This window comes from Camponotus vicinus, unplaced genomic scaffold, assembly GCF_025532165.1.
Source record: "Camponotus vicinus isolate PSW18456_S1 unplaced genomic scaffold, iyCamVici1.0 SCAF_12, whole genome shotgun sequence".
Taxonomy (NCBI): domain Eukaryota; kingdom Metazoa; phylum Arthropoda; class Insecta; order Hymenoptera; family Formicidae; genus Camponotus; species Camponotus vicinus.
In genome coordinates, this window is record NW_028141948.1 from 3,880,466 (window position 1) to 3,894,373 (window position 13,908).

Genomic DNA, 13,908 nt, shown 5'->3' on the forward strand with positions numbered 1-13,908 from the left:
CATACGTATGCGACGTATGAGATGCTCGTGTTGAACGGATCGAAAGACGTGAGAGATAACGCAATCTTTACGAGGCCAGCGACAACAACAACAACAACGTAGACGTTCGCTAATATCCAATTATCCAAGAAAAAGAAACTCAGCGCATCGAACGTTGCGTTTTTACAATCTTTGGGATTCGCGATGCGAAACAGTTGAACGATGACCGACATCTTCAACATCGATGACGAACCAATCTTCGACGATTGTATCGTCAAGATCGAGACTCACACGTACAACCCGTTCGCCAATACAACGTTCGGATACAGTGACGAGATAAGAATACCCATACAACAACAGGATCTGTATACGTTGCCGTATGAGAGTTTCCTATACATCGAGGGAAAACTAACGAAAAACAGACCACCACCTGAAGGAGGTGATGTGGCACTGGGAAATAATTGCGTCGCATTCATGTTCGATGAGATTCGATACGAACTCGATAGCGTTGAGATTGATCGCAATAGAAACGTAGGAATAACTACTACGCTCAAAAACTATGTAACGGTATCATCCGATAGAAGCGTGATTATGAGGAACGCCGGCTGGGATGCGTCGACCAATGCGAATGGATACTTCAATTTTTGCGTACCGCTCTACATGTTATTGGGATTTTGCGAGGATTACAAACGCGTAGTGATTAACGCTCGTCACGAATTGATCTTAATACGATCGCGCAACGACAACAATGGTCTGCTTGGAGATTCGACGCTGGAGCCTGCGATCAACATATTCAAGATACAATGGCGAATGCCACACGTGCTGTTGAGCGAGATTGAAAAACTGTCGATGCTGCGTGCTCTGGAAAGCGGACGATATCTCAGCATGGGTTTTCGCTCGTGGGATCTGTACGAGTATCCGCTATTGCAGCGTACAACCAAGCATTCGTGGGCCATTAAGACCGCGACTCAGCTGGAGAAACCACGCTACGTTGTCTTCACTCTGCAAACAGGCCGGAAGAATGTTATGTCTGAGGATACGAGTCGATTCGACGACTGCAAATTGATCAACGTGAAACTCTATCTGAACTCGGAATGTTATCCGTACGACGATATGAACCTGGATTTCGATAAAAACAGATGGTCCATTCTGTACGACACATACACGCGCTTCTGCAAATATTACGGATATGAGTATCTCGAGCCGAGTCTCACCGTCTCGATGTTTCTACGTAACGGTCCGTTCGTGATTATCGATTGTTCTCGACAAAACGAATCGGTCAAGAGCGCAACCATGAATGTGAGATTGGAATTCGAGTGTAAGGAGAACGTGCCGACGAATACCACTGCGTACTGTCTCATCATACACGATCGCGTGATCCAGTACAATCCGTTGACCAACGTTGTACGCAAAATCACCTAAGTGTTCGCGACAATATCGACACAAGAGAGAGGGGAAGAGGAGCAGGATATAAATCAAAGTGTTGCGAGGCGTTGGTTTTAGAGTTTCATCATTTCTCTCGACGAGAGATCTCGTCATGTCCGTACCAACGTTTGTGGATCTGCAAGGATTTACCATCGGCAAACTATTCTTCGTGAAGGAAGCGGTAGTCCTGAGAAAGGGATATGTTCTCTCGCATTACTTTTTCGCAAGTCCCGTATCGTGGAGCGTGCTTACAAAATCTGAGCGATGTCAAGTCTCATAGGTGATTAGAAATCATCATGGATTACAATGGGAAGACGGAAACGTTCCGTATGGCTTGGCTCAGCGTGTAATTACAACAGCTGTAGTTGGTACGATACACGAAGGAGAAGAAGAAGAATCGTCTGTCGTGTACGTTAAAGGACTTGAAAAGCAAAAATGGCTGACCGATATACTAGACGATGCAGGAAACGGCTATATTATTGAAACCTTGGATGCAGATTACGAAGATATTGATTCTCTAAATAAATTAGATATTATCAATAGTATGCGATGTGGAAAACATGTTAAGAATTGCGCATTACAAAATGTATTCAAAATATTTAACTGGTGGTCGCAACGCCAGAAAGAATTGCAAGAAAAATAATATATGTAAACATTTGTAGGGACGATTGTCTCCTACTCCGTCTCTGTTACACACACACGTACATATTTACTCACGTATACTATATAAATTCTAATCCCGGCATGCATGCATCCGACATCCGCTTTCACTTTTGTAAAATTTTACAACCCTTGCATGTTACGCAGCCTTCCGTCGATCTCTTACATCGCCGATTAACATATAGCAAACACACGGCTTTTCCTACACAACGGTCACTCGTCCCTCCGAGAATCTTTCCGATTATAAAAACTTTCTCCCGGATCATGCATGCTGAGTCCTGATTTTCCAGGATTCATTCGGTATCCCGCCTTCGAAGAGTGAATATCAAGCCTCAAGAGAATCTATCTCGCGCCTATCGATAGCTCACATCACGCCCTCAGACAGTATATACCTGATTACATACAATATACAAGCACCGTTCAAGTTGTAGATCTAAATAAATTCAGAGTTAATTAATCGAGAAGCGTTAATTCCTTATATCCTGAGATCACCCACAAATTGGTGACCCCGACGTGATCTTTCGCGAACCGTGAGTGATCTGTGCAGTGCGTCATAGTGCTTGGCGCTCCGATTATTATTCGTTATTTTTTTTTATTTTCTCTTTTCCTCGAGATTATCGGTATGGCGTACAACAATGGCAGTAGCGTCGTTAACCGCGAAATGGAGAACCCTCCGAGTGCATCATCAGTCGATCGAGTATCAGTTAAAGTGCCACCCTTTATACCTACGGATCCGGAGTTGTGGTTCCTGATGCTGGAGGGCGGTTTCGAAGCTGCGGGAATAACTCAGGACAACACCAAATATGGCCACGTTCTCACCGCCCTCGACCAAAGGTACGCTCTGGAGGTCCGCGATATACTTACCCGGCCTAGAGGAGAACGATCATACGAGCTTATAAAGACCGAGTTAATCAAGCGTCTTGGCTCATCGCGCGAGCAAAACACGCGCCGCCTATTAGAGAACGAGCCTCTCGGAGACCGCAAGCCGTCGCAGTTTCTCCGACATCTTCGCGGCCTCGCCGGAACGGAGTTTCCAGAGGACATCTTGCAGACGCTCTGGCTGAGCCGCCTGCCTAGAAATGTCCAAGCACTCCTCGCGGCGCATCGTGACCTCACGCTCGATAAGAGAGCCGAAATCGCGTATTCGATTGCGGACTTATACGGCCCGGCAGGGATTATCGCTGAGACGACAGCCACCACACCTCCGCCTGCCCAAGTTCAGTATGATGGCCTGACTCGCGTAATGATTGAGGCGGTGCAGAAACTCGCAGCCATCGAAATTAATACCTAAGGGCAGCGCCAATCTACTGGCGGAACCTGCGAAACCTGCGGAAGGTCGCGCTCGCGCTCCCGGCCGCGCTCGCGTTCGCGATCGCGGAGCCGCCGTCCTAGTGCAGCTAACGATACATGCTGGTACCACTGGCAATATGGCGAGCAGGCAAGAAATTGCGAAAAACCGTGCAAATACGATACTAGTTCTTCGGGAAACGAGCAGGGCAGTCGCTAATGGCGGCCGACGACATCAGCCCCGCGACATCGCGCCGCCTCTTTGTCAGTGACCGATCGACGAAGAGACAGTTTTTAATTGACACCGGAGCCGACGTGTGTGTGTTTCCGCGCTCGCTGTTGCCGGGACCCCGTGCAAAGTCGAGCTATGAGCTTTCTGCGGCGAACGGTACAACCATCGCTACGTTCGGAACGATAACGCTGCCACTGGACTTTGGACTGCGGCGTCAATTCACCTGGAGGTTCGTCGTTGCCGCTGTGTCCAAGCCGATCATCGGTGCGGACTTTCTCGTGCACTATGGGCTCTTGGTGGACATGAGAAACCAGCGGCTGTTGGACGTGTCCACTCAATTCACCTGTCGTGGAAAGGTGATTGAGTGCGACATTCCGAGCATTAGGGCCATTTCAGGCTCATCACGGTACCATGAACTCCTCCATCAATTCCCGGAGGTGACACGACCGGACGGAGCCCCCAAGGCGGTGAGTCACTCGACGAGGCACTACATCATTACCACACCAGAGCCACCCGTCGCACAGAAGCCACGCCGCCTTTCAACGGAGAAGTTGGAGGCGGCAAAGAAGGAATTCGAGACCATGTTGCGTTTGGGAATCGCTCGCCCGTCGCAGAGCTCTTGGGCATCGCCCTTGCACATGGTGCCGAAGAAGGGCGATGACTGGCGGCTTTGCGGAGATTAACGCGCCCTTAACGCGAGAACCTGTCCGGACCGATATCCAGTGAGACATATCCAGGATTTCTCTCAGTCACTTCGTGGGAAAAACATCTTTTCCACCATCGATCTGGTGCGAGCTTTCAATCAGATCCCAGTCGCGGAGGAGCACATCCCGAAGACAGCCATAACAACGCCTTTCGGACTCTTCGAGTTTGGATTCAAGACCTTCGGTTTGCGTAATGCAGCGCAGACCTTCCAGCGCTTTATCGACGAAGTGCTGCAAGGGCTAGAGTTCTGCTATGCATATATCGACAACATCCTCATTGCGTCAACATCAGAGGAAGAGCATCTGAGACACCTGACAATTCTGTTTGAGCGGCTGAGGAAGTATGGTGTCATCATCAACCCAGCAAAGTGCGTGTTTGGACAGCCCGAGGTTAAATTTCTCGGCTACCTCGTTTCCGGCGCAGGAACTCGTCCGCTACCGGAAAAGGTCGACGCCATACGGGCCTATCCACGCCCTGACACCGTGAAGAGATTACGCCAGTTCTTGGGTATGCTGAATTTTTATAGAAGATTCTTACCCAAGGTTGCAGAGACTCAAGTCCCGCTGAACGACCTGCTGCAAGGCAATGTAAAAGGGAAGTCGCCAGTCAACTAGACGTCAACAACTATAGAAGCATTTGAGTCAAGCAAGGAATGCTTAGCCCAAGCAACCTTGCTGGCTCATCCCGAGCCCAGTGCGTCACTCGCAATCTTCAGCGACGCGTCAGACTACGCAGTCGGAGCAGCTCTCCAGCAATGGGTCGGAGACGCCTGGCAACCCCTTGAATTCTTTTCCAAAAAACTAAGTCCTGCGGAAACAAAATACGGAGCCTACGATCGTGAGTTACTTGCTATCTATCTGGCAATCAAGCACTTTAGGCATACCGTGGAGGGACGGTCGTTCACAGTCTACACGGACCACAAACCTCTCGTCTATGCCTTTCACACGAGAACGGCTCAATGTTCACCTCGCCAATTAGACATCTGGACTTCATCGGACAGTTCACCACCGATATCCGCCACGTTTCCGGGGAGGACAACGTGGTAGCAGACGCTCTGTCGCGCGTAGAGGAAGTTGAGCGCATGCTCGATTTTGAAGCTTTGGCAGCAGCCCAACATGAAGATGAAGAGCTCCAGCGACACCTAGAGGAAGACTCTCCCCTCCTAATGAAGAAGGTACGCATCCCTGACACCGACGTTGCAGTATTTTGCGATGTATCAACGCAAATAGCGCGGCCCTTCGTTACCAAAGAGTTTAGGAAAGCCGCATTCGACTCGCTGCACCAGCTGTCTCACCCGGGAATCAACGCGACGGTCAAGCTCGTAACCTAGCGTTACGTATGGCCGTCAGTTAAATCTGATTGCAGACGGTGGGCCCGCAGCTGCGTCCAGTGCCAACGCGCGAAGATCTCTCGCCATGTCTCCTCACCTGTCGGCACATTCGCACCACCTTCCACCAGGTTCGAACATATACATATAGACATTATCATCATGCCACCGTCGGAGGGATACCGGTACTGCCTGACTATGGTAGACCGATACTCTCGCTGGCCAGAAGCTGTTCCCCTGCACGACCAAGAAGCTTCAACCGTCGCACGTGCTCTCTACGATGGATGGATATCTCGATTTGGCACGCCGTTGAGAATAACTACAGATCAAGGTAGACAATTTGAGTCATACCTTTTCAAGCAGTTGAATCGTTTGTTAGGTACGACTCACTTGAGGACAACTGCATATCACCCCTCAGCCAACGGCATGGTCGAACGCCTTCACCGTCAACTAAAGGCAGCGATCACGTGCCAGCAGCAACATCGATGGACACAGAGCCTTCCGACCGTCTTGCTGGGCATCCGCTCAGCCTGGAAAGAAGACTTGCAAGCCACGGCAGCCGACATGGTCTACGGGCAGTCACTACGCCTGCCGGGCGAGTTCTTAGGCTCTCTACACCGCGATGACGCAGCAGACAACGTGACAGACTTCGTCAAGGAGCTACGCCAACACCTGCGGGAATTGAGGCCGTCAAACGCGTCTCTCCACGGCACGGGTAAGACGTTTGTTTTCAAGGACCTCGCTACCTCGGAGGAAGTCTTTGTACGGCATGATGGCCTCAAACAGCCTCTGCAACAACCATATGATGGCCCGTACAAAGTGATTAAACGAGCAGAAAAGACGTTCGTTGTTCGCATGAACGGCCGTGATGTTACGGTTTCCATCGACTGCCTTAAACCAGCGTACATCATGGCCGATGACCCAGTCGCTTCTCAGGAAGGCAACAACGACGAGGACGCTCCAGGCCCCACCGAGAAGGACGCAGCAATCACAGACCCACCGAACACACAGCAAACAGCAACACAAGAGAGCTCAACCAAGCACACAACCAAGTCTGGTAGACGTGTCCGCTTCCCGGACCGGCTACAAGGAAGATTTTCATAATTTTTTGTTTTTATCATTAAACACTAGCAGGGGGGTACTGTAGGGACGATTGTCTCCTACTCCGTCTCTGTTACACACACACGTACATATTTACTCACGTATACTATATAAATTCTAATCCCGGCATGCATGCATCCGACATCCGCTTTCACTTTTGTAAAATTTTACAACCCTTGCATGTTACGCAGCCTTCCGTCGATCCCTTACATCGCCGATTAGCATATGGCAAACACACGGCTTTTCCTACACAACGGTCACTCGTCCCTCCGAGAATCTTTCCGATTATAAAAACTTTCTCCCGGATCATGCATGCTGAGTCCTGGTTTTCCAGGATTCATTCGGTATTCCGCCTTCGAAGAGTGAATATCAAGCCTCAAGAGAATCTATCTCGCGCCTATCGATAGCTCACATCACGCCCTCAGACAGTACACACGTGACTACATACAATATACAAGCACCGTTCAAGTTGTAGATCTAAATAAATTCAGAGTTAATTAATCGAGAAGCGTTAATTCCTTATATCCTGAGATCACCCACACATTAATATGTGTTATCTCTTATTTCCCCTCCCTAATCCTTTCCTTGCGTTTCTAAGAATTCTTTTGTCCGAGCGCCGCCTCCCCTTCTCCTAAATTTCAGTGCGTTAGAAGCATTGATCCCCCATCACATTATACTTTTGGAAGATGAGCGTCACGTATACTCGGTTAATTCCTGTACGATTAGTGTCGCGTTAACTGCTCGTGATTCACTTTTCATAACCCCAGAGAAATGTACTACGTCGAAAGAAGCAGCAGCAGCAGCGGCGTCGGAAGACGCGTGAATAATTATGTACCGAGTCGTGATAAAACTCCATCGTTTGAGAACAAATGTGACGAGTAAGTTTCGTTTAACTTCTTTCTATTTTTCTATTTTTACAAATTGTATTATTATTACTATTATTTAATTTTAATTTTTCCCGTAGCATTTCGTTGGAGCGTCGTGCGGTTCGTATACTAGGTAGACGATACGCATTGACAGCTACGGAATTCAAATTCCTCGAAATTGGTATCAACGTGGGTCCACCGAGTTACGTGGAGATTGCCGTAGGAGATCATCGGGGAAAGGAACTGATATTATCTCTCGAAACGTGGAAGGGACTCTACGAGCAACGTCGCAATATTCAAAATTTCCTTCGGAACGACTCTAAAGATGACTACAATTTCATAAGCGTTGGACCGCTAACAGTGAGAGTTCGTACGATTAATGACGTCAAACTCATAAGTCTCGAATCTTCAAACGTATGCATGATGATGATCGAATCGACGTTACATCGTATGTTCGATCTCGATCAATGCATAGATGTAACTTTTGCTCGATTGGATAAAATTATCGAAATAGTTGATGTCAAATTTACGCAATTCTCCAATATCGCGTCCACTGTAATAAATCCAAAAGAAGTATCGAACGTAATACGCGCGAATGACGCTTTCAACAAGCATCAACTCGTCGATTGCGAGCTGGCAGCTTTAGTTTTTAGTCCACATAGTACGTAAGAAAAATATGTATAAAAAGAAGAATAAAGAGTTTTAAGTCTAAATCATGATGTAATTTCTTCGCACGTATTCCCACCCGCCCAATCCTCTTCAAAGGAATATCGCTGTTTATATTGTTTATAAATTTGCGCGACGCGTAATTCAATGCGAGAGATAAGAATACGTCGAACGGAAAAAAATCTAGAATTACTTATATTGGGGATGAGGGGGGTGTACCGCGAGAGCACAAAGCAGCCGAACATCGGCGCTGATATGCGTTGCATTCCTTCCGAGGAAAAAATATGGAAGATGATTCTGGGGGGCGCCATTTGTTTATATTGTTTATAAATTCGCGCGACGCGTAATTCAATGCGAGAGATAATACGTCGAACGGAAAAAATCTAGAATTACTTATATTGGGGATGAGGGGGGTGTACCGCGAGAGCACAAAGCAGCCGAACATCGGCGCTGATATGCGTTGCATTCCTTCCGAGGAAAAAATATGGAAGATGATTCTGGGGGGCGCCATTTGTTTATATTGTTTATAAATTCGCGCGACGCGTAATTCAATGCGAGAGATAATACGTCGAACGGAAAAAATCTAGAATTACTTATATTGGGGTGAGGGGGGTGGGGGGTGGGGGGTACCGCGAGAGCTATTTTGTAAGGATACGTCGAACGGAAAAAAATCTATAATTACTTATATTGGGGTGAGGGGGGTGGGGGTGGGGGTGTACTGGGGAGAGCTATTTTGTTTGCGAAAACATGTCCCGACGCGTTAGGGTATGTAATACAATATTGCTTAAGGAATACCGCTGTTTATATTGTTTATAAACCGGGTATGTAATATAATATTGCTTATACTTGCGATAAAACATCCGACACGCGTCGAAACAAGCGTCCCCCGCCCCGCAGCCCCCGCGCCACTTAAATCCCCTCCGTCCCGCGTGACGTCATTCCCCCGCGCCGCCGAAATCCCACTCGCTCCTCACTTCCCCTGAGAGGACCTGAGTTAGAACTCTCCTAGTATACCTACTGTCGTAATATAAATTGCAGGCTTGAGGCTTTAATTTGTGATGCTCCAGCGAAAGCATTCGTTCTATGCGTAAAGGGACATTGTGGTTATTCCAGCTGTACTAAGTGTCAAACAGAAGGAGAATATGTAGGAAACAGAATATGTTTCCCTCAAGTGGATGCACCACTTCGAACAGATGACGATTTCATTCGAAAGACTGACGATAACTATCACTAGCCAGATATCACCTGCAGTTTGCTAGGAATACCATTTTAAGCCTGTTACTAATGTTCTCTTAGATCATATGCAAAGAACTTAGTGTTCTTAGGAATTATGCGTAAATTAATAAATTTATGGCTGTCTGGAAAATTGGATTATCGACTACAACATAGATCTGTTGAAGAAATCTCTACACGTTTAATAACACTGTTAAAGCCTGCAATACCTGTAAAGTTTGCGAGAAAGCCACGAGCACTGAATTGTGTGAAATTGTGGAAAGCTACTGAATATCGATTGATTTTATTATACACGGGTCCACTGGCTTTTAAATCCATATTAAAAAAAAATGTGTATACCAACTTTATGACATTACATGTGATTATCCGCATTCTTTCTTCACCAGATTTAAGCCAATACTTCAGTTATGCGCAAGATTTGATATTTTTCTTTATTAAAACATTTAAGAAAATATATGGTATTGAGAATATGTCACATAATATTCACAGTTTTGTACATCTTGTTGATGACGTCAAACGGTTTGGACCGCTTGATAATTTTAGTGCTTTCAAATTTGAAAATTATATGAAAACATTGAAGAAATATATTAGAAAATCAGAGAGACCCTTACAACAAGTTGTACGAAGATATTGAAGAAAAAGAAATGAACTCGGATTTATCACTATTATCAACTTCTCTTTCATCACATTCTGTTTTGGTAAATCCAAATTTAACAAATTTGCATTATGATGGTCCACTTGTTTCCAATTGCAACAATCCCCAATATAAAACTATAAAGTACGAAGGAATTGTGTTGAAAGCTGGAACACTTGCGGATAGTTGCTGCGAATTAAATTGTGGTGCTATTGTGTATATAGAAAATATAGCACATTCAGAGCACAATATTCGAGTCATTATAGGTCGCGAATTTTTAGAAAAAAAGGACCTATATAATGTTCCTTGTCCATCTTCTTTACTTGGCATTTATATTGTACATTCATACTCAAATTTGAAATCGTGGCCATTAAAAACTGTTGTCAGAAAATATATAAAGTTGCCTCTTGAAAATGACAAATATGCAGTTTTTCCATTGATACATAGCAAAATGTAATACATTGAAACAGAATGGCTGACACGTTGAAGATGTACGCAGTCGTTGAATTTGAAGATGGACTGTCAGTGATTCCAGACATTTGATTGACTAAAGATCGAAAAGAAGCATTTTGGCCTACTTACACTAATACTGCAAGATACGACAAAGCGGTTAAACGTATGGAGGAGCCGGAATCTATATGTTAAAATGTACCATTATAAAAATATATGGAACATTTTGTAAGTAACATTATATTCTTTTCTGAAATATGTGTATTATTATTTGTTTTCCGCATGTAACATTAATATTTGTTGATGTTTTTTAATAATTATAGGAAAATGGTACATGTTTTATTACGATTAACTTTTGTTGCAGTGAGTTATGCAGTGGCGAGACAAAAGTTAAAACAAGCCGAACATGAGTCTGATCTTGCATCTAATACTGAAAACGAAGATTTTCGTAAGAAGTCTAGGAAAAATAGAGCCGCTAAAAACTTGGATACATCAATGAGCAGCAATAATGCTGAATTGTCAGACAGTATTATGTCAGAGATTCCAGAAATACCAAAAATTTCGAAAAAAACTACACATATGAAGAAAATAGAGGATGCACAAACAAGTAAGAGCTTTATAAAGCATTAATACACTAAAAAATAATAGAACGTTTCAATAACGTATTGTTGTATGATTTTAAGGTTTTGATGACAGATATAATGATAAGAGACAAAGTCATACTCATCAAAGTGCTAAGAAAGTTGGAAGTACTGCTGCATTAAAGAAGTACTACAATGTAGGAACAAAAGATTTTCGTAAGTATAATTTTTGTGGAAATAAAATAAGATTTGCACAAAAAATTTATAAATAGATATCTTCGAAATTTTCAACTGGTTTATACTTTGAATATCCATCTATCTATCTGAAAATGATATAAATAATATGTACAATGGTTACATTGTTTCATTACTTTTAGATCCAATACGTATTGAAAATGATAAACAGTGCCGAAATTATGAAGATAATGATAACAGTCCGAGCTTCACCTCTAATAAAGGTTAGTATGCAAGTAATTTCTATTTTATTTTTTATTTTACAGTTATTCATAAATTTATATATTGTAATATTGTTTTAAATTTACATTTAGATCCACGAAATGAACATTTTTCCAAAGATGAATCGTGTGACGATGACGATAATATTAACGCTCCAATGTCATTAGTAGCAAAGAAGACGAGTAAAATACCAGGCTCGAACTACAATTGTGAACGAAGTAAATATGCAAATAGTTTGTATTTTACTTACGATTATTATATACATATATTAAAGTTATAATGTTATTTATTCTAAAAAAATTTTGCGTTATCTTTTTTATTTGTAGTTTTCAGCTTACACTTTTTTACATTTTTAATCTGTAGAATTTTTTCAAATGTCATCTTTTGTTTTTACACATAAATTACATCTCTTGGATATTTTAGAATCGAGCGATCCTATACGATATGTAATTCGAAAACTCTCGGATATGGAAATAAAAATGAACGTCATGCACACAGACATAAAAAAAACTCGGAAAGAATGTAGAAAAACTTTCAGCTGGTACTGTCGAAACGAAAGAAAGAGAAAAAATAGATATTTTTCAAGATCTGCCATTAAAAAATGAAAACGATTTTGAGAGAGAGAGAAGCTATGGAAACAAAATTAAAAAATAATGTTTCTTATCGAAATCAAATGGTAAGTCGAATGTCTACTTTTCAATATTACAAAATTTTTGAAAAAAAGGAAGGATACCAGTTTAGGATTTAATAGACAATTTAATTCTAAAAAGAGCTGCAGTAATCCTTAAATTGTTAAAAAAATTTTATCAAATATCAATTTAAATATTGAATATTATTCTTATATATATATATATATTCTTCAATATATTATTCTTGCATGATAAAATCATATTTATCACCCGAGACTCTATACAAAGAATAGTTAAAAAATAAAACTATATGTGAAAAATAAAACTATATTATACGTATATCGAAAATGACTATTAATATTTTTACGTTTATTAATTTTACCATCCATACATTTACGTGTTTTTGGTTTAAAATCTTATAGTCTTTATCCCTTAATACATATTACACTCGTGTTTATTTCCACACCTTCTATACTTTGTACATGTTTTTATCGTTTTATTTACAAATAATTCAGATGACACAATTGGCATTTGAATTATGTACAAACATGAAAATATCATGTTTGCGACTGATGAAACTAAATAACCTGTTAAAAAAGTTCTATAAATAAATAGAATATCAAGCCAGAACACATTTGTTTAAAAATAATAAATGTTATGATTTTATTGTGCCTCTTAACAATTATTAAAGATGAACTGTTACAAATACAAATTAACATTGAGGCTTCAATCAAGGATTATAACGTAAGATTGAAATCATCATGTAATATAATTGAATAGTGTTTTTATATAAATAATATGACTTGTGTGGTGTTATTTATTACAATATTAATACGCTTGTGTGGTGTTATTACATTATAATTAATAATCTTATTTGGTATGACGATATCAGAGATGTGTGCAGATCGACGGTCACCGAAGGAAAGGGGCGAGCAGTCGAAAAAATAAATCAATAACATGTTTTCTTCCTTTGTTTTTAATGTGTTCTAAATAACTTCTATTTTGTGTGTAATATGTATATGTGTGTTCATAAAACTTGCACAAAATTACTATAAATATAATTCATAATTCAACACTTCCCCTTAATTTTGTGCTAGTTACATAATAACTATTCTTTAAATTTTACAAATTTTACTGTATTTAATGGCTTGGTGAAAATGTCAGCTAACTGTTCATTAGTGGGACAATAAAATTTAATTTTTATTATATTGTTACGTCCCTGGTTCGGGTCGCGGTCGAGTCCATCGTGGAAAGAGAAGAAGTCCGTTGTCAAGAGGTTGTTGACAGCGGCGGCTGTCATTTGAGTCTGGAGCCAGCTGTCAGGCTGTGTGGACGCGTTTCTCTTACGAGTCGATCCGTGTTATTAATATTGTGTATTTACGTTCTGAGTTACCGTTTGTGTTGTAATTGTGCAGTGCATTAAAGTTCATTAGTTTCTTAAGGTGCTTGTTTATTTAGCGCGTCCCGCGAGCGGCCGATCTCTTTACCGCGCGACTTCGATATTTATCGAAGTCCCCGCCCCGGGCGTAACATTTTGGGGGCTCGTCCGGGATCGACGGGATACTGAAGGATCAACCGGAACGTGATTTTGCCAACTTTGTGAGGACTCTGAATTAAGAATGTCGACGACAAACATCGGGCGACAGGATCCAGCCACGGGCGTCTCTACACGAAAGA

General features: G+C 42.4%; 2 protein-coding genes and 1 pseudogene across 2 annotated transcripts; all 3 read left to right on the plus strand.

Annotated features, from left to right (window-relative positions):
- The first annotated feature begins 2,686 nt into the window (after nt 1–2,686).
- On the plus strand, nt 2,687–3,355 carry LOC145963197 (uncharacterized). Its single transcript, XM_083084900.1, has one exon. It carries the CDS (start codon nt 2,687–2,689, stop codon nt 3,353–3,355), a length of 669 nt encoding a protein of 222 aa, XP_082941026.1.
- A 3,673-nt stretch (nt 3,356–7,028) lies between these two features.
- Nucleotides 7,029–8,251, plus strand: LOC145963198 (uncharacterized). Its single transcript, XM_083084901.1, has 2 exons — nt 7,029–7,060; nt 7,681–8,251. The coding sequence occupies exons 1-2, from the start codon at nt 7,029–7,031 to the stop codon at nt 8,249–8,251; spliced, it is 603 nt and encodes a 200-aa protein (XP_082941027.1).
- A 46-nt stretch (nt 8,252–8,297) lies between these two features.
- Nucleotides 8,298–10,572, plus strand: LOC145963199 (uncharacterized; annotated as a pseudogene).
- Nucleotides 10,573–13,908: the final 3,336 nt, after the last annotated feature.

Bases quoted from the DNA above. Each gene is read 5' to 3' on its own strand.
- LOC145963197 (XM_083084900.1), top strand. From the start codon at position 2,687: ATGGCGTACAACAATGGCAGTAGCGTCGTTAACCGCGAAATGGAGAAC.
- LOC145963198 (XM_083084901.1), top strand. From the start codon at position 7,029: ATGCTGAGTCCTGGTTTTCCAGGATTCATTCG. The intron at 7,061-7,680 runs GTATTCCGCCTT...TTTTTCCCGTAG, and splicing joins GGTTTTCCAGGATTCATTCG to CATTTCGTTGGAGCGTCGTG.